This window comes from Nerophis ophidion, linkage group LG20, assembly GCF_033978795.1.
Source record: "Nerophis ophidion isolate RoL-2023_Sa linkage group LG20, RoL_Noph_v1.0, whole genome shotgun sequence".
NCBI classification, from domain to species: Eukaryota; Metazoa; Chordata; class Actinopteri; order Syngnathiformes; family Syngnathidae; genus Nerophis; species Nerophis ophidion.
The window spans coordinates 39,903,228-39,923,791 of NC_084630.1; the positions used below are offsets into that span (position 1 = coordinate 39,903,228).

The following is a 20,564-nucleotide window of genomic DNA, read 5'->3' on the forward strand; positions in this document are numbered from 1 at the left end:
AAGTGTTTATTTAGAAAAGCGCTATACAAATATAACCCATTTACCATTTATATGTATATGTTTGTATATTTATTTTAATGAGACATTTGTTGCACGGGTCCAAACGATAACCTACTAAACTTACCTTATAGTAAAAGGTTAATTGGGATGCTTTATTTCATGGTGCTGCATAAAAAATAATAATAATGAAAATAGTTATATTACCTTTCGCGCAGTGTTCGGGGTAGATGGCTTGCTCCCAGCAGGTGTCCTCCTGGGGTCCCGTGGACAAGCTGCTGTCCTCGTCCAGGTGCAGCTGGAACCACACGGCCAGGGCGTCCAGCTCGCCCTGCTGCACCACGGGCAGGCGGACCCGCTGCACCTGCCTGGAGGTCAGCCCCTCCAGCTCCTGTAAGTCGTCCAAAAAAAAAAGGCTCCAATTTCATGCACAAAACTCCAAGTGTATTCAAAGAATGTGCAGCTATTGTTTGCAACTGTTTACCAAACTTTTAATGAAGCGAAAAAGGCTATGAATATTATTCATCACTATATTTTTTATTATTTTATAATTTTTCTAGTTCCCCTGGAACGACTCGTGTGCATGAGGGGGGATGAATAAATAAATTCCAACTGGCTGGACTTGTTAACAATAACACGTTTAGTCAGGCGCCGCTCATCCAGGTGCACCCTCCCCACCAAGACCTCATAAATCACACAATCGCCTGCAGGCCTCGCCGAAAAGCCACTGATGATGCAAAAATGTTTGGCCGACGTGTTTGTTCCAAGAGAGCAATGCGAGTCAATTAATCATTTGTTGCTAATTAATTAGTCGTGTTATTTGGGCGAGAGACTCATTGCAACACTTATGAAACTTGTGAAAAGTAGAGTCAACTGTAGAAAACGACTGATTAGTTTCTTTCAGGGCGATCATTAGTAGTCAAGGAAGTTATTTAAACATGAATATCATTTGTCAGCAAACAGCTGGACAAGGCTTTTGTTTTTTCAACATTCTTTTTTAGGACATGTCGGACCATTAACGACATAATGTTTCATGTCTAAGATGGACTGATGCAAAGTGGAAAAGTGTTCTGTGGTCTGACGAGTCCACATTTGAAATTGTTTTTGGAAACTGCGAACATTGTGTCCTTTGGAACGAAGAGGAAAAGAACAAGCCGGATTGTTATCGGCGCAAAGTTCCATCACATTATGGGGGTGTATTAGTGCCCAAGGCATGGCTAACTTACACAACTCTACATGCCCCTAAAGCTGACCAACACGCCGGATTGTAGTCAGCTGGAGGCGTGTCTTAATGAAATTAAACAATGGATGTCCGCTAACTTTTTGCAACTCAACGCCAAAAAAACGGAAATGCTGATTATCGGTCCTGCTAGACACCGAACTCTATTTAATAATACAACTCTAACATTTGACAACCAAACAATTAAACAAGGCGACACGGTAAAGAATCTGGGTATTATCTTCGACCCAACTCTCTCCTTTGAGGCACACATTAAAAGCGTTACTAAAACGGCCTTCTTTCATCTCCGTAATATCGCTAAAATTCGCTCCATTCTGTCCACTAAAGACGCTGAGATCATTATCCATGCGTTTGTTACGTCTCGCCTCGACTACTGTAACGTATTATTTTCGGGTCTCCCCATGTCTAGCATTAAAAGATTACAGTTGGTACAAAATGCGGCTGCTAGACTTTTGACAAGAACAAGAAAGTTTGATCACATTACGCCTGTACTGTATATACCTTTATATACATATATACATACATATATACCTATACTGTATATACCTTTATATACATATATACATACATATATACCTATACTGGCTCACCTGCACTGGCTTCCTGTGCACTTAAGATGTGACTTTAAGGTTTTACTACTTACGTATAAAATACTACACGGTCTAGCTCCATCTTATCTTGCCGATTGTATTGTACCATATGTCCCGGCAAGAAATCTGCGTTCAAAGGACTCCGGCTTATTAGTGATTCCCAAAGCCCAAAAAAAGTCTGCGGGCTATAGAGCATTTTCATTTCGGGCTCCAGTACTCTGGAATGCCCTCCCGGTAACAGTTCGAGATGCCACCTCAGTAGAAGCATTTAAGTCTCACCTTAAAACTCATTTGTATACTCTAGCCTTTAAATAGACTCCCTTTTTAGACCAGTTGATCTGCCGTTTCTTTTCTTTTTCTTCTATGTCCCACTCTCCCGTGTGGAGGGGGTCCGGTCCGATCCGGTGGCCATGTACTGCTCGCCTGTGTATCGGCTGGGGACATCTCTGCGCTGCTGGTCCGCCTACGCTTGGGATGGTTTCCTGCTGGCTCCGCTGTGAACGGGACTCTCGCTGCTGTGTCTTGGATCCTCTTTGGACTGGACTCTCGCGACTGTGTTGGATCCATTGTGGATTGAACTTTCACAGTATCATGTTAGATCCGCTCGACATCCATTGCTTTCCTCCTCTCTAAGGTTCTCATAGTCATCATTGTCACCGACGTCCCACTGGGTCATCATTGTCACCGACGTCCCACTGGGTGTGAGTTTTCCTTGCCCTTATGTGGGCCTACCGAGGATGTCGTGGTGGTTTGTGCAGCCCTTTGAGACACTAGTGATTTAGGGCTATATAAGCAAACATTGATTGATTGATTGACATCTGTGAAGGCACCATTAATGCTGAAAGGTACATACAGGTTTTGGAGCAACATATGTTGTCATCCAAGCAACGTCTTTTTTGCATGGACGCCCCTGCTTATTTCGGCAAGACAATGCCAAGAAACGTGTTACAACAGTGTGGCTTCATAGTAAAAAAAGTGCGGGTACTAGACTGGCCTGCCTGTAGTCCAGAGCTGTCTCCCATTGAAAATGTGTGGTGTGGTGCATTATGAAGCCTAAAATACCACAACGGAGACCCCGGACTGTTGAACAACAAAAGCTGTACATCCAGCAAGAATGGGACAGAATTCCACTTCAAAAATGCGTCTTCTCAGTTCCCAAAACTTTACAGAGTGTTGTTAAAAGGAAAGGCCATGTAACACAGTGGTAAAAATGCTCCTGTGACAACTTTTTTGCAATGTGTTGCTGCCATTAAATTCTAAGTTAATGATTATTTGCAAAAAAAAAAAAATGAAGTTTCTCAGTTCCAACATTAAATATCTTGTCTTTGCAGTCTATTGGGGCGGTATAGCTCGGTTGGTAGAGTGGCCGTGCCGGCAGCTTGAGGGTTCCAGGTTCAAACCCCGGTTCCGCCATCCTAGTCGCTGCCGTTGTGTCCTTGGGCAAGACACTTTACCCACCTGTTTCCAGTGCCACCCACACTGGTTTAAATGTAACTTAGATATCGGGTTTCACTATGTAAAAGCGCTTTGAGTCACTAGAGAAAAGCGCTATATAAATTTAATTCACTTCACTTCACTATTCAATTGAATATAAGTTGAAAAGGATTTGCAAATCATTGTAAGGACAAGCGGTACATAAAGGATGGATGGATGTATTCTGTTTCTATTTACCATTTACACAACATGCCACCATTACTGGTTTTGGGTTTTGTACTATTTACTTCAGTATTTGTTTTTAATACTACAAACCCCGTTTCCATTTGAGTTGGGAAATTGTGTTAGATGTAAATATAAACAGAATACAATGATTTGCAAATCCTTTTCAACCCATATTCAGTTGAATGCACTACAAAGACAACATATTTGATGTTCAAACTAATAAACAGTATATATTTTTTTGCAAATAAAAATTAACTTAGAATTTCATGGCTGCAACATGTGCCAAAGTAGTTTGGAAAAGGCATGTTCACCAAAAACAATTTGAAATGTGGACTCGTCAGACCACAGAACACTTTTCCACTTTCCATCAGTCCACCTTAGATGATCTCGGGCCCAGAGAAACCGACGGCGTTTCTGGATGTTGTTGATAAATGGCTTTCGCTTTGCATAGTAGAGTTTTAACTTGCACTTACAGATGTAGTGACGAACTGTATTTAGTGACAGTGGTTTTCTGAAGTGTTCCTGAGCCCATGTGGTGATATCCTTTAGAGATTGATGTCCGTTTTTGATACAGTGCGGTTCCAGGGATGGAAGGTCACGGTCACTCAATGTTGGTTTCCGGCCATGCCGCTTACGTGGAGTGATTTCTCCAGATCCTCTGAACCTTTTGATGATATTATGGAGCGTAGATGTTGAAATCCCTAAATTTCTTGCAATTACACTTTGAGAAAGGTTGTTCTTAAACTGTTTGACTATTTGCTCACGCAGTTGTGGACAAAGGGGTGTACCTCGCCCCATCCTTTCTTGTGAAAGACTGAGCATTTTTTGGGAAGCTGATTTTATAGCCAATCATGGCACCCGCCTGTTCCCAATTAGCCTGCACACCTGTGGGATGTTCCAAATAAGTGTTTGATGAGCATTCCTCAACTTTATCAGTATTTATTGCCACCTTTCCCAACTTCTTTGTCACGTGTTGCTGGCATCAAATTCTAAAGTTAATAATTATTTGCAAAAAACAAATGTTATCAGTTTGAACATCAAATATGTTGTCTTTGTAGCATATTCAACTGAATATGGCTTGAAAAAGATTTGCAAATCATTGTATTCTGTTTATATTTACATCTAACACAAGTTCCCAACTCATATGGAAACAGGGGTTTGTAAATACTGCTATCATATGTTTATATTGTATTTGCTATTGTAGTTCTGTCGTAGTTGTAAAAAAAGATAAATAAATAAATGTAAAAAAAAAGGTCGATAAACATGAAATAATCAGTTGATCTCGAGTCAAACAGGGAAAGTGAGAAGTGACTTGACTGACCTGCACGTCGTTGAAGTCGATGTGGAGGACGGTGAGCGGCTCGGTGAGGGCGGTGTAACCTCCCGGCAGTCTGCTGAGCCTCTCGGTGGTGTAAGGCTCCATGGAGTCGTCCGGCTCGGGGCTGCAGCTCACCGGACTGCGGAGATGCTCGGCCTCGGCCAAGGAGAGACCGCCCACCTCTTCCACGCAGAGCCTGCGGACAACACGGGAACTAAATGACCCCACGGCGGTGCCAGTACAATAAGTGCCGTGTGCAGAGTCCAGTACTTGTTATGGCGGCGGATCTCAAGGCACTCCACAGCCATAGCGAAGACGGTGGCTCCGGCCGGGATGACTCGACCCGTCTCAGAAGGCTCCCTGGTTTTAGTCTCTCCCCTCTGTACAAAAATATTACTGTGTTGACCCCCGCAATAAAAACACTGAAAAGGCTGTCTTATTTCCATGATTGGAAATCCAAATGGCGCCAAACAATAACTTAAACAAGCTTTTCTTCCCGTCACTCACACCCAGGAGAGATCATGTATACAAGCTTTTCTTCTTTTTTAAACACTTATTTGCTTTGTCACAATAACAAACTTAGCTTAGCATATATTGACCTACACTGGAACGTTTTTAGCATCTTTAAAGGCCTACTGTAACCAACTACTACCGACCAGGCAGTCTGATAGTTTATATAGCAATGATTAATTTTTACATTGCAACACATGCCAATACGGCCTTTTTAGGTTACTAAATTGCAATTTTAAATTTTGCGCGGAATTATCCTGCTAAAACGTCGCAGAATGATGACGCGTGACGTCACGCATTGTAGAGGACATTTTGTTCCAGCACCGTTCACAGCTATAACCTATATATATATATATATATATATATATATATGAAATACTTGACTCGGTAATCTTGTAAATAAACTCCTTCCCTCTAAACCACGCCCTGACCACGCCCAACCCCCCACCCTTTACCTCCCGAAATCGGAGGTCTCTTATATATATATATATATATATATATATAAGAAATACTTGACTTTCAGTGAATTATATATATATTTTATATATATATATATATATTTATTTATTTTATTTTATATATATATACATACACATAAAAGAAATACTTGAATTTCAGTGTTCATTTATTTACACATATACACACACAACACTCATCTGATCATTGTTGAGTTAAGGGTTGAATTGTCCATCCTTGTTCTATTCTCTGTCACTATTTTTCTAACCATATGCATGTACAGTAGATGGCAGTATTGTCCTGTTTAAGAGTGTCACAACATTGTTGTTTATGGCAGACAAACTGCTTTACGGTAGACGAAAACATGACTGCTGTTGTTGTGTGTTGTTACCGCAGTGGGAGGACGTTAAAGGGGAACATTATCACAATTTGAAAAGGGTTAAAAACAATAAAAATCAGTTCCCAGTGGCTTGTTGTAGTTTTTGAATTTTTTTCTAAATTTTACCGGTCCCGGAATATCCCTAGATAAAGCTTTAAAGTGCCTTATTTTCGCTATCTTCGAAACCACTATCCATTTCCCTGTGACATCATAGAGGGCTGCCAATACAAACAACATAGCGCTTACCACAGCAAGATACGGCGACATTAGCTCGGATTCAGACTCGGATTTCAGCGGCTTAAGCGATTCAACAGATTACGCATGCATTGAAACAGATGGTCAAAGTATGGAGGCAGATAGCGAAAAAAAAATTGAAGAAGAAACTGAAGCTATTGAGCGAATAGCTATTGACGCTATTCGGCCATAGCGTGGGTGTACCTAATGAAGTGGCCTATAGCATGGCTGCCTTATTAGCATCGCCGGTAAAATGTGCGGACCAAACAATCAGGACTTTTGCATCTTGTGACACTGGAGCAACTAAAATCCGTCGATTGGTAAGTGTTTGTTTCGCATTAAATGTGGGTATCTAGTTTAGAATGTACATACAGCTGGCGTAAATAGCATGTTAGCATCGATTAGCTTAGCATGTTAGCATCGATTAACTGGGAGTCATGCCGTGACCAAATATGTCTGATTAGCACATAAGTCAACAACATCAACAAAACTCACCTTTGTGATTACGTTGACTTAATCGTTGCAAATGCATCTGCAGGTTATCCATACATCTCCGTGCCATGTCTGTCTTAGCATCGCCGGTCAAATGTGAAGACACTCTGGTACATTCAATGGGGGTCTGGCGGCAGATTTCTTGCCAGTGGTGCAACTTGAATCCCTCCCTGTTAGTGTTGTTACACCCTCCGACAACACACCGACGAGGCATGATGTCTCCAAGGTTCCAAAAAATTGTCGAAAAAACGGAAAATAAGAGCTGAGACCCGGTCAAATGTGAAGACACTGGTACATTCAATTGGGGTCTGGCGGCAGATTTCTTGCCAGTGGTGCAACTTGAATCCCTCCCTGTTAGTGTTGTTACACCCTCCGACAACACACCCACGAGGCATGATGTCTCAAAGGTTCCAAAAAAATAGTCGAAAAAACGGAAAATATCAGCGCTGAGACCCGGTGTTTGTAATGTGAAAATGAATATGGCGGGTGTGTTACCTTGGTGACGTCACGTTCTGACGTCATCGCTAAAAGGGTGATAAACAGAAAGGCGTTTAACTTGCCAAAATTCCCCCAATTAGAGTTCGGAAATCGGTTAAAAAAATACATGGTCTTTTTTCTGCAACATCAAGGTTTATATTGACGCTTACATAGGTTTGGTGATAATGTTCCCCTTTAATGAAACTGCCTAACAATAAACCCACATAAGAAACCAAGAACTCGCCCTCGATCATTCTAAAGTTATAACATCATTGGGCAGACATGCTGTTTATATTGTTGGAAAGCGGACGTGAAAACAGGCTGTCCTCACTCAGGTCCGCCTGAATTTCGGGAGATTTTTGGGAGAAAATTTGTCCCGGGAGGTTTTCGGGAGAGGCGCTGAATTTCGGGAGTCTCCAGGAAAATTCGGGAGGGTTGGCAAGTATGTCTTATGCTTAAACCAAAAATACACAAATGCGAGCGGCCTCTATGAAAAGGCATTGAATCTTAAGCATGGCTATGCGAAACGAAAATAAAATTGAACTGGCTTCGAAGTAAACAAAACACAAAATGCTGGACGAAAGCAAAGACTTGCAGTGTAGGGAGCGTTCGGGGGGCATTCTGACCAGATGTCCCACCCACCTTACACAGCATTCATGATGGCCACCTGCAGGAGTACTGTTGTTACCTGTGGAGGCAGCAGCAGGTGATGCCAGGCGTGAATGAGACTCTCTATGATGCCTTCTCCAAACAAGCCGGCGTCCACCGTCTCCGTCACCACCAGCGATACCCTGACAGACCGAGCGAGACACACCTGCCTCAAAAAGCGAGATGGCGGAGGAGAGGTAGACGTCTGAGATGTACCTGTGTGGGATGTCCTTGGGCACCACCATCTCCATGGACTTCATATGGAGGATCTTGATGGCGCCGTCCATCCCGTTGGCGGTCACCACCTCGCAGGCCAGCTCGTACATGGTCTTGGAGAGCTCGCAGGCGTACACCTCGGCCGCCCCCGCCTTCTTGGCGCACATGCTGGAGCAAACCGGGACGTCAGAACATCAAAGAGACACAATAGGGGTGCACTAGACATGGGGAGACCCGAAAATAATACGTTATAGTCGAGGCGAGACGTAACAAACGCATGGATAATGATCTCAGCGTCTTTAGTGGACAGAATGGAGCGAATTTTAGCGATATTACGGAGATGAAAGAAGGCCGTTTTAGTAACGCTTTTAATGTGTGCCTCAAAGGAGAGAGTTGGGTCGAAGATAATACCCAGATTCTTTACCGTGTCGCCTTGTTTTATTGTTTGGTTGTCAAATGTTAGAGTTGTATTATTAAATAGAGTTCGGTGTCTAGCAGGACCGATAATCAGCATTTCCGTTGTTTTGGCGTTGAGTTGCAAAAAGTTAGCGGACATCCATTGTTTAATTTCATTTAGACACGCCTCCAACTGACTAGCATTAAAAGATTACAGTTGGTACAAAATGCGGCTGCTAGACTTTTGACAAGAACAAGAAAGTTTGATCACATTACGCCTGTACTGTATATACCTTTATATACATATATACATACATATATACCTATACTGTATATACCTTTATATACATATATACATACATATATACCTATACTGTATATACCTTTATATACATATATACATACATATATACCTATACTGGCTCACCTGCACTGGCTTCCTGTGCACTTAAGATGTGACTTTAAGGTTTTACTACTTACGTATAAAATACTACACGGTCTAGCTCCATCCTATCTTGCCGATTGTATTGTACCATATGTCCCGGCAAGAAATCTGCGTTCAAAGGACTCCGGCTTGTTAGTGATTCCCAAAGCCCAAAAAAAGTCTGCGGGCTAAATAGCTTTTTCATTTCGGGCTCCAGTACTCTGGAATGCCCTCCTGGTAACAGTTCGAGATGCCACCTCAGTAGAAGCATTTAAGTCTCACCTTAAAACTCATTTGTATACACTAGCCTTTAAATAGACTCCCTTTTTAGACCAGTTGATCTGCCGTTTCTTTTCTTTTTCTTCTATGTCCCACTCTCCCTTGTGGAGGGGGTCCGGTCCGATCCGGTGGCCATGTACTGCTTGCCTGTGTATCGGCTGGGGACATCTCTGCGCTGCTGATCCGCCTCCGCTTGGGATGGTTTCCTGCTGGCTCCGCTGTGAACGGGACTCTCGCTGCTGTGTTGGATCCGCTTTGGACTGGACTCTCGCGACTGTGTTGGATCCATTGTGGATTGAACTTTCACAGTATCATGTTAGACCCGCTCGACATCCATTGCTTTCCTCCTCTCCAAGGTTCTCATAGTCATCATTGTCACCGACGTCCCACTGGGTGTGAGTTTTCCTTGCCCTTATGTGGGCCTACCGAGGATGTCGTAGTGGTTTGTGCAGCCCTTTGAGACACTAGTGATTTAGGGCTATATAAGTAAACATTGATTGATTGACAAGAAAATTGATTCAGAATCTTTCAAAATTGATAAAAAAACACAAACAAAACATTGAATAATCAATTTTTAAAAACATTTTAAGAAAAAGTTTCATTATAATTATTACTCAGTGGCATACTTGCCAACCTCGAGACCTCCGATTTCGGTAGGTGGGGGCGTGGTCGGACGGTGGTGGGGCGTGGTTTGGGGCGGGGCTCGGGGCGTGGTTAGGAGGGGAGGAATATATTTACAGCTAGAAAAGTGCAGATTGGATTTTAAACTATTTAAAACATGACATCAAAAATATATATTTATTGGGAGAAATCATTAAGATGATCAGTGTTTCCACAAAGATAAATATCATTTTCGCTCTGAGGTCCGAAAGCCAGCTCCAGCTCGTGGTGCCCAAGACCAGACTTAAGACCAGGGGAGACAGGGCCTTCTCTGTGGTCGGCCCTAAGCTCTGGAACACTCTGCCGCTCTATGTTCAAACTGCTTCCACAGTGGACTCTTTTAAGTCTCATCTTAAGACCCACTTTTATTCTTTGGCTTTTAACACTACGTGAGTTGTGTGGTCCTCTGTCCTCTGTTGTCCTCTGTGTTTTTTATACACTTTGATTTTTATTTGACTGTTTTAATTGATTTTACCCTTTAAAATAGTTTTTAATCATATTTGTTTTTATATTGTTTTTATTGGTTTTATTTTCATTCATTTTTTGTTTTAATCAGTCATTGGTGGAGCATAATATTGTTTTTAACATGGCTGTGCAGCACTTTGGAAACGTTATTGTTGTTTAAATGTGCTATATAAATAAAGTGGATTGGATTGGATTGGATTAATTATGAATAATAACATACAGTTAAATGTAAATTGAGCAAAGTGGCTATTTCTTGCAATTTATTTAAGTGTGCATCAAACTGGTAGCCCTTCGCATTGATCAGTACCCAAAAGGTTGGTGACCCCTGCCGTAGATGTTACTGTCACATATGCATGTACAGTAGATGGCAGTATTGTCCTGTTTAAGAATGTCACAACATTGCTGTTTACGGCAGACGAACTGCTTTACGGTAGACGAAAACGTGACTGCTGTTGTTGTGTGTTGTTACCGCGCTGGGAGGACGTTAATGAAACTGCCTAACAATAAACCCACATAAGAATCCAAGAACTCGCCCTCGATTATTTTACAGTTATAATGTCATTGGGCAGGGTCACTGTTTATATTGTGGGAAAGCGAATGTGAAAACAGGCTGTCGTCACTCAGGTCCACATGGAACTGGAGGGGGAGTGGCCTCCAGCTCCGCTTGAATTTCGGGAGAAAATTTGTCCCGGGAGGTTTTTGGGAGAGGCGCTGAATTTCAGGAGTCTCCTGGTAAATCCGGGAGGGTTGGCAAGTATGCTCAGTGTCCTAGTGGTTAGGTAGGTTGTGAGTTCAAACCCCGGCCGCGTCATACCAAAGACTATCAAAATGGGAGCCATTACCTCCCTGCTTGGCACTCAGCATCAAAAGGTCGGAATTGGTGGTTAAATCACCAAAAATGATTCCCGGGCGCGGCCACAACTGCTGCTCACTGCTCCCCTCACCTCCCAGGTGGTGATCAAGGGGATGTGTCAAATGCAGAGGACAAATTTCACCACACATAGTGTGTGTGTGACAACCATTCGTACTTTAACTTTATACTAAATAATACATTGCGAGAATCAGTTTGAATCGAGATTCAGATTGGGTTGAGAATCAATTCTGAATCGAATCATCACCCCAGGAATCGGAATCAGATCGACTTGTCAGGTGCCCAAAAAATTACACCCTTAAGACACAATAGGGATGCACAAAAAAAATGTACTCACGTCCAAATCACGATTCTTATTCATGTAGATTCTACAACGATTCATCATTTTCAAAAATGGATTTAAAACAATTCCGAAATTACACTTTAAATAAAAATACATTTTTAAGAAGACGTTTTTTAGGCCATCTCCATGCAACCAGAAGGAGCTTTTCAAACCTGTAACTTGTTTTGAAAAAGTTTCATTATACTTATTGTAGCAAATAATACATTGCCTGAATCAGTTTGAATGGAGAATCGTATTGGGTTTAGAATCAATTTTGAATCGAATGGACACCCCGTGAATCGGAATTGGATCGAACCGTTCGGTGTGGAAAGATTCACACCCTGAAGACACACTAGGGATGCACAAAAAAAAATATGTTATTCATATCGATTAGAAATCAATTCATAATTTTCAAAAATGTATGCAAAAAAAAAAAACAAAAAACATTTTAGGCCATCTTCATGCAACCAGAAGGAGCTTTTCAAACCTGTAACCTGTTTTAATTAAGTTTCATTGCAATATTATATGAAATAATAGATTGCGAGAATCGGTTTGAGTCAAGAATCGATTCTGAATCAAACTGTTACACCAGGAATCAAATTGTTAGGTACCCAAAGATTCACACCACCGAGACACAAAAGAGGTGTAAAAAATAATTGTTTTGTTTTTTTTTCATCCCGGTTCTAAATCGACTCATCATTTTCAAAAAACATACAAAAAAAAACACTTAAAAAATAATAATAATTAGGGATGCACCGATTAATCGGTAACCGAATATATTCGGACGAATATGGCAAAAAAAAGCCACATTCGGCGTTTGGTGGAATGAGTTAAAAACAAGGCCGAATAGTGGCGTGTGACGCAATTTTTTGACGCGGTGACGCAATCAACCAACGTGCAGTGACGTTGGGATATGTTGTGTACCTGTATAAGTGTATGAGGTTACAAGCACACACTTATTGAGATTTAGTGGGGCCTTCTGTTTACATTATTAGCCTGTTGTGTAGGCTACCTGTATAAGTGTATGAGGTTACAAGCACACACTTATTGAGATTTAGTGGGGCCTTCTGTTTACATTATTAGCCTGTTGTGTAGGCTACCTGTATAAGTGTATGAGGTTACAAGCACACACTTAATTGAGATTTAGTGGGGCCTCTGTTTACATTATTAGCCTGTTGTGTAGGCTACCTGTATAAGTGTATGAGGTTACAAGCACACACTTATTGAGATTTAGTGGGGTCTCTGTTTACATTATTAGCCTGTTGTGTAGGCTACCTGTATAAGTGTATGAGGTTACAAGCACACACTTAATTGAGATTTAGTGGGGCCTCTGTTTACATTATTAGCCTGTTGTGTAGGCTACCTGTATAAGTGTATGAGGTTACAAGCACACACTTATTGAGATTTAGTGGGGTCTCTGTTTACATTATTAGCCTGTTGTGTAGGCTACCTGTATAAGTGTATGAGGTTACAAGCACACACTTAATTGAGATTTAGTGGGGCCTCTGTTTACATTATTAGCCTGTTGTGTAGGCTACCTGTATAAGTGTATGAGGTTACAAGCACACACTTATTGAGATTTAGTGGGGTCTCTGTTTACATTATTAGCCTGTTGTGTAGGCTACCTGTATAAGTGTATGAGGTTACAAGCACACACTTAATTGAGATTTACTTAAGCCTTCTGTAGGAGCCTAAATACTGTTTAAGTTATTTTACATTTTATGGAAGGTGCTTTATGTTTATTCAGCCAGAAGGGGACTATTTACTTTATTTGCATGATAAGAAAATGTATATATTGAATGCTTAGAGTAATTATATAAATCTCACTTTAGGTGTAATTATTACATTTGTCAAAATGATTTGATGACGTAACTGTTTTAAGTGCATATATGGCGGAAGGATCTGTGTGGTAAGGTGGTTTTTGGACGCAAGGTGTCATGGGTAATTGCTGTCAGGTGCGGTGGAATCGAGCCACACAGTTTTTTTGACCTCACTCATACTTATTCTCATTCATACTTTTTCTAACTAGTACTGCAACAAATTATCTTTATTTTGTCATTCATTTGTTCCCACATTGTGACTGTTTTATGTTTTGAATTATTAAGATCACAAGTAAACCATACAAACGAAGAAGAACGTCTGGAGTTTTGTTTTGTTGTTGCCGCAGCAAGCGGAGTGAATGTGATAGTAGAGGAGCGTCAAGCTTAAGGCTACTTTAGGAATCTACACCTTCTGTTTACATTATTAGCATATCTACTGTGGCTAAGCAGACTTTTGCCAAAAGGACAATAATTCATTTGTTGTGGGTTTATCCACTTTAATGCACTTTATTTTTTTTTTGGAATGCATGTTTTGTTTGAAGGCCTAATATAAATGAAAAACTTTGTGCTTTTTTTGAAAAGCAAAGGCTACTGGAATATTTAAAAGATGTCAATATTCAATAAAAAATTACTTGTATGTATGTACATACAAGGCAGACGCACTAACCCCTCTGCCACCGTGAAGCCCTGTTCAACGACAAGATGGTAAGAAAAAGTCGGGACCCAGGATGGACCGGTCGCCTGTATCGGTTGGGGACATCTCTACGCTGCTGATCCGCTTGAGATGGTTTCCTGTGGATGGGACTCTCACTGCTGTCTTGGAGCCACTATGGATTGAACTTTCACAGTATCATGTTAGACCCGCTCGACATCCATTGCTTTCGGTCCCCTAGAGGGGGGGGGTTGCCCACATCTGAGGTCCTCTCCAAGGTTTCTCATAGTCAGCATTGTCACTGGCGTCCCACTGGATGTGAATTCTCCCTGCCCACTGGGTGTGCGTTTTCCTTGCCCTTTTGTGGGTTCTTCCGAGGATGTCGTAGTCGTAATGATTTGTGCAGTCCTTTGAGACATTTGTGATTTGGGGCTATATAAATAAACAATGATTGATTGATTGACTTTATTTGAAAAACTTCAAAATATTTTTGTAGGCTATTTGTGCAATATAAAAAAAAATTTGAAAAACTGCATTCATTATTCGGTATTCGGCCAAGCGTTTAAATTTTATTCGGCTTCGCCTTCGGCCACAAATTTTCATTTCGGTGCATCCCTAATAATAATACATTTTGAGAATTGGCTTTAATTGTTAATCAAGTCTGCAATGAGCTGGCGACTTGTCCAGGGAGTACCCTGCCTTCCACTCGAATGCAGCTGAGAGAGGCTCCAGCGACCCCCCGCAACCCCAAAAGGAACAAGCGGTAGAAAATGGATGTTCATAAAGTTGAATCAAGAATCGATTCTAAATCAAATTATCAGCCCAGGAAACACAATCGGATGAAATTGCTCGGTGCCCGAAGGTTCCCACCTTAACACACGACATTTGTTCAACGACATCCATCCATCCATTTTCTACCGCTTATTCTCTTTTAGGGGTCGCGGGGGGCACTGGCGCCTATCTCAGCTACAATCGGGCGGAAGGCGGTGTACACCCTGGACAAGTCGCCACCTCATCGCAGGGCCAACACAGATAGACAGACAACATTCACACACTAGGGCCAATTTAGTGTTGCCAATCAACCTATCCCCAGGTGCATGTCTTTGGAGGTGGGAGGGGCCTATCCCCAGGTGCATGTCTTTGGAGGTGGGAGGAAGCCGGAGTACCCGGAGGGAACCCACGCATTCACGGGGAGAACATGCAAACTCCACACAGAAAGATCCTGAGCCTGGATTTGAACCCAGGACTGCAGGAACTTGGTATTGTGAGGCAGACGCACTAACCCCTCTGCCACCGTGAAGCCCTGTTCAACGACAAGATGGTAAGAAAAAGTCTCCATCTCTCTCTCACCCCAGGATCCCGGTGCCAGTACCGATGTCCAGCACGGTGCTGCAGCCGCCGCGGACCGCCTTCTGGATGGCCTGCTGGTACTTGAGGTTCCTCCCGTGGTCGTTGAGCATGAGGAAGTGCCAGCGCTCCACCAGCCAGTTTGCCACCCGGTAGAAGTTCTCCCTCGCCTCCGGGTAGTCGGGCTTCAGTTTGAGGGCTTTGTAGAAGTGGCCCGCCGCTTCGTCTCGAAAACCCATTCTGCTTGGTGCAGGGAATTTAAAAACATACACATTTAGGATGTTTAATTACCTGCTGTACTTCATTATTTCATTTGACAGACACCTGGTAGCTAAAGGATGGAAAAAGTCCTCAGGGAGTTAAAGGGGAACTGCACTCTTTTTAGGACAAGAAGATATTATGCTTTTTTTTTTCTAAATGTAAAAGACTTTCTTGTGGTCTACATAACATGTAATGGTGTTTTTTTGGGCAAAATGTTGCATAGATATACTCTAATAACAACTTTACACTACTTAATATTAGAAATGGCAACAGCAGAAGGATGAATGTCACATAACAAGAAGATAGAGAAAAAGAAGAAGGTTATCGTCTACAGCAGGGGTCAGCAACCTTTTTGAAAGCAAGAGCTACTTCTTGGGTACTGATTAATGCCAAGGGCTACCAGTTTGATACACACTTAAATAAATTGCCAGAAATAACCAATTTGCTCAATTTACCTTTAATAAATACATCTATATATATATATATATATATATATATATATATATCCATCCATCCATCCATCCATCATCTTCCGCTTAACCGAGGTCGGGTCGCGGGGGCAGCAGCCTAAGCAGGGAAGCCCAGACTTCCCTATCTCCAGCCACTTCGTCTAGCTCTTCCCGGGGGATCCCGAGGCCTTCCCAGGCCAGCCGGGAGACATAGTCTTCCCAACGTGTCCTGGGTCTTCCCCGTGGCCTCCTACCAGCTGGACGTGCCCTAAACACCTCCCTAGGGAGGCGTTCGGGTGGCATCCTGACCAGATGCCCGAACTACTTCATCTGGCTCCTCTCGATGTGGAGGAGCAGCGGCTTTACGTTGAGCTTCTCGGGGATGGCAGAGCTTCTCACCCTATCTCTAAGGGTGAGCCCCGCCACACGGCGGAGGAAACTCATTTCGGCCGCTTGTACCCGTGATCTTATCCTTTCGGTCATGACCCAAAGCTCATGACCATAGGTGAGGATGGGAACGTAGATCGACCGGTAAATTGAGAGCTTTGCCTTCCGGCTCAGCTCCTTCTTCACCACAACGGATCGATACAACGTCCGCATTACTGAAGACGCCGCACCGATCCGCCTGTCGATCTCACCATCCACTCTTCCCTCACTCGTGAACAAGACTCCTAGGTACTTGAACTCCTCCACTTGGGGCAGGGTCTCCTCCCCAACCCGGAGATGGCACTCCACCCTTTTCCGGGCGAGAACCATGGACTCGGACTTGGAGGTGCTGATTTTCATTCCGGTCGCTTCACACTCGGCTACGAACCGATCCAGTGATATATATATATATATATATATATATATATATATATATATATATATATATATATATATATATATTAAAAAATGGGTATTTCTGTCTGTCACTCCGTCGTACATTTTTTTTCCTTTTACGGAAGGTTATTTGTAGAGAATAAATGATGAAAAAAACACTTAATTGAACAGTTTAAAAGAGGAGAAAACACACAAAAAATGAAAATCCTATTTAGAAACATAGTTTATCTTCAATTTCGACTCTTTAAAATTCAAAATTCTACCGAAAAACAAAAGAGAAAAACTAGCTAATTTGAATCTTTTTGAAAAATGTTTTAAAAATAATTTATGGAACATCATTAGTAATTTTTCCGGATTAAAATTAATTTTACACATTTGATGACATGTTTTAAATAAGTTAAAATCCAATCTGCACTTTGTTAGGATATATAACAAATTGGACCAAGCTATATTTCTAACAAAGACAAATCATTATTTCTTCTAGATTTTCCAGAACAAAATTTTTAAAAGAAATTCAAAAGACTTTGAAATAAGATTTAAATTTGATTCTACAGATGTTGTAGATTTTCCAGAATATTTATTTTTTATTTTAATCATAATAAGTTTGAAGAAATATTTCACAAATATTCTTTGTCGAAAAAACAGAAGCTAAAATGAAGAATTTAATTAAAATGTATTTATTATTCTTTACAATAAAACAAAATATTTACTTGAACATTGATTTAAATTATCAGGAAAGAAGAGGAAGAAATTTAAAAGGTAAAAAGGTATATGTGTTTAAAAATCCTAAAATAATTTTTAAGGTTGTATTTTTTCTCAAAAATGTTCTTTCTGAAAGTTATAAGAAGCAAAGTAAAAAAAAAAATGAACTAATTCATTCAAACAAGTGAAGACCAAATCTTTAAAATATTTTCTTGGATTTTAAAATTGTATTTGAGTTTTGTCTCTCTTAGAATTAAAAATGTCGAGCAAAGGGAGACCAGCTTGCTAGTAAATAAATACAATTTAAAAAATAGAGGAAGCTCACTGGTAAGTGCTGATATATTTGAGCTATTTTTAGAACAGGCCAGCGGGCGACTCATCTGGGCACCGCGTTGGTGATCCCTGGTCTACGGTGTCTACACGGACTACAAAGGCGGACGCGTGCCATTTTTCAGGACTTATGCAGATCCCAAATATAGATCAGCAGGCACCAGAAGGTAAGAAAAGTATATTTTGCATAATATTGCGAAACAAAACGCCAGATAATATGTCTTACTTTATACACACAGCATAATAATACCCTTATGTTGAAGCACAGTACAATCCATCAAGCGGTGTGGCTTCATAGCTTACCAAAGTCCTACTAAAACATGTAGATAGGCTTATGAGAACCGCAATTAATTTTCTATATTTTCAATGGAACATATACAATTTGGTGTTGTTTACTTGAGTCATATTGCAGTCTACACGTATCTCTTATGTGTGACTGCCATCCGCTGGTCAGACTTATCATTTCACCGTGTACCAAATAAAATAACTTCAAGGTTGATCAGCAAGTACCAGAAGGTAAAAAAAGATGCTTTTGCATAATATTGCGAAACAAAAACACCAGATAAAGTCTTACCTTATACAAACACCATAATAATACTACTATGTTAAAGCACAGTACAATCCATCAAGTGGTGTGGCTTCATAGCTTACCAAAGTCGTATTAAAACATTTTGATAGGTATATGAGAACCGTGTTTAATATTCTATATTTCCAATGGAACATATAACATTTTTTTTTTTTTTACTTGAGTCATATTGCAGTCTACACATATCTCATATGTGTGACTGCCATCTACTGGTCACACTTATAATTTCACTGTGTATCAAATAAAATAGCTTTAGGGTTGGTAAGCGCAACCAAAATAATTTTGTATATTACGTGCACCGGGTTATAAGCCACACTGTCGAGTTTGGAGAAAATGAAAGGATTTTAGGTGTATGCCTTATAGTCCGAAAAATACAGTAATCAGTCAAAATTGTCATCAACCTAGCATTTTTTGTTTCTCATTGTTTTGGTATTGTTGACTGGGCTTATCTTCCTTTTACGCTTGTACGGCAATTGAGATGGTTCAAATCTGACCATTAATTAACATCCTAAGGCCCAAGCTGTTTGTTTACATGCTTTTTTTTTTTTATTTCTCTTTGCTATTTGGGCTTATTCGACCCTCATTAGAACAAAACTTAAAATCATCTTTTGATATGATGTACTTAATCCATAAGTACACAAACGTGTACTTCATGTGACACGCTAATTCTTATTTTTACACTTTTTTTTTACCAAATTCCATTGTATGTTATACTCTTCTGACACCACCAGATGGCACTATAAGTGTCCACATAAGTGGCCATAAGACCCCAATTCAGTAGTGTACACAATTTTGGAAATAAGAACTAAAAGGTGCTGTCCACGCATGTGGCCACTAAGCCTTTAGAGGTTTTAATTAATAAAAGCATACCTGAACAGGTGTTCGCCCATGCTGTTCAGAATGACCTCGTCGGCGGGGAAGAGCTCCAGTGCTTGCTCGTAGCAGTTGAAGAGGTCCTGAATGCGGCCCACAGAGTCCAGCTCATCCGCCCATTTGAAGAGAGTGAACCGGAAGGACTCCTGCCACAAAAAACGAGGCACACAAAAATAACGCTGACTCTTCTAAACTTGAGAGTTGGCGTCTTTACCGGACAGTACCTTGGCAAAGTCCCTGAACTCGGGGGCCAGGTTGAGGACGAGGAGGTAGTGCACAAATGCAGTTCCATAATCCTGACTGAAGAGGCACTGCTGGGCGCTCTCAAGCGAACTGGACACCAGCTCGTTCCTGGCCGGGTCCTCTCTGCGGCGTCTCCGGTTCCTCCTGCCGTGCTTTGGCCTGGCGCTGGCATTCGGCATCCCCTGCAGACATGTCGAGGTTTCACAACAAAAGCATGGATTTTAAAGGCCTACTGAAATGAGTTTTTCATATTTAAACAGGGATTTTTTTAATTTATTTTTTTTCCCTCCTCCACGGTGGAAGCATCCGACAGTCGTGGGCGGCCAGTGGGAGGAGGCAAGAGAGTCCGCAGCTGCCTCTTTGACAGGTGCAGGAGGAACGACGCAAGCTCTCCGCTCATGTCTACGGTAGGAGCCGACTTATTACCACCATTTTCTCACCGAAACCTACCGGTTGACATGTGGTAGGGAACCGTGTTCGCTTGAACGCTCTGTTCCATAGTAAAGCTTCACCGTCATCTTTCAGGAATGTAAACAAAGAAAAAACAGCTGTGATTGTGTTGCTAAAGGCGGCCGCAATACACCGCTTCCCACCTACAGCTTTCTTCTTTGACGTCTCCATTATTCATTGAACAAATTGCAAAATATTCAGCAACACAGATGTCCACAATACTGTGGAATTATACGATAAAAACAGACGACTCATAGCTGTGAACGGTGCTGTAACAAGAAGTCCTCTACAATGCGTGACGTCATGCGCACGCGTCATCATACCGCGACGTTTTAGCAGGATACTTCCGCGCGAAATTTAAAACTGCAATTTAGTAAACTAAACCGGCCGTATTTG

General features: G+C 41.5%; 1 protein-coding gene across 2 annotated transcripts in view; it reads right to left on the reverse strand.

The window, feature by feature from the left end:
* The window catches only part of LOC133539124 (protein arginine N-methyltransferase 9-like), a 39,722-nt gene that overhangs the window by 17,120 nt on the left and 2,038 nt on the right, over positions 1-20,564 (reverse strand). For both annotated transcript variants that reach the window (XM_061881216.1, XM_061881217.1), the window contains exons 2-9: positions 19,700-19,900; positions 19,473-19,621; positions 15,456-15,692; positions 8,217-8,384; positions 8,041-8,143; positions 5,075-5,184; positions 4,808-5,000; positions 205-388 (exon numbers count right to left, since the gene is read on the reverse strand). In XM_061881216.1, the coding sequence (XP_061737200.1) occupies positions 205-388; positions 4,808-5,000; positions 5,075-5,184; positions 8,041-8,143; positions 8,217-8,384; positions 15,456-15,692; positions 19,473-19,621; positions 19,700-19,900 (1,345 nt within the window). The remainder of the gene's footprint in view (positions 1-204; positions 389-4,807; positions 5,001-5,074; positions 5,185-8,040; positions 8,144-8,216; positions 8,385-15,455; positions 15,693-19,472; positions 19,622-19,699; positions 19,901-20,564) is intronic.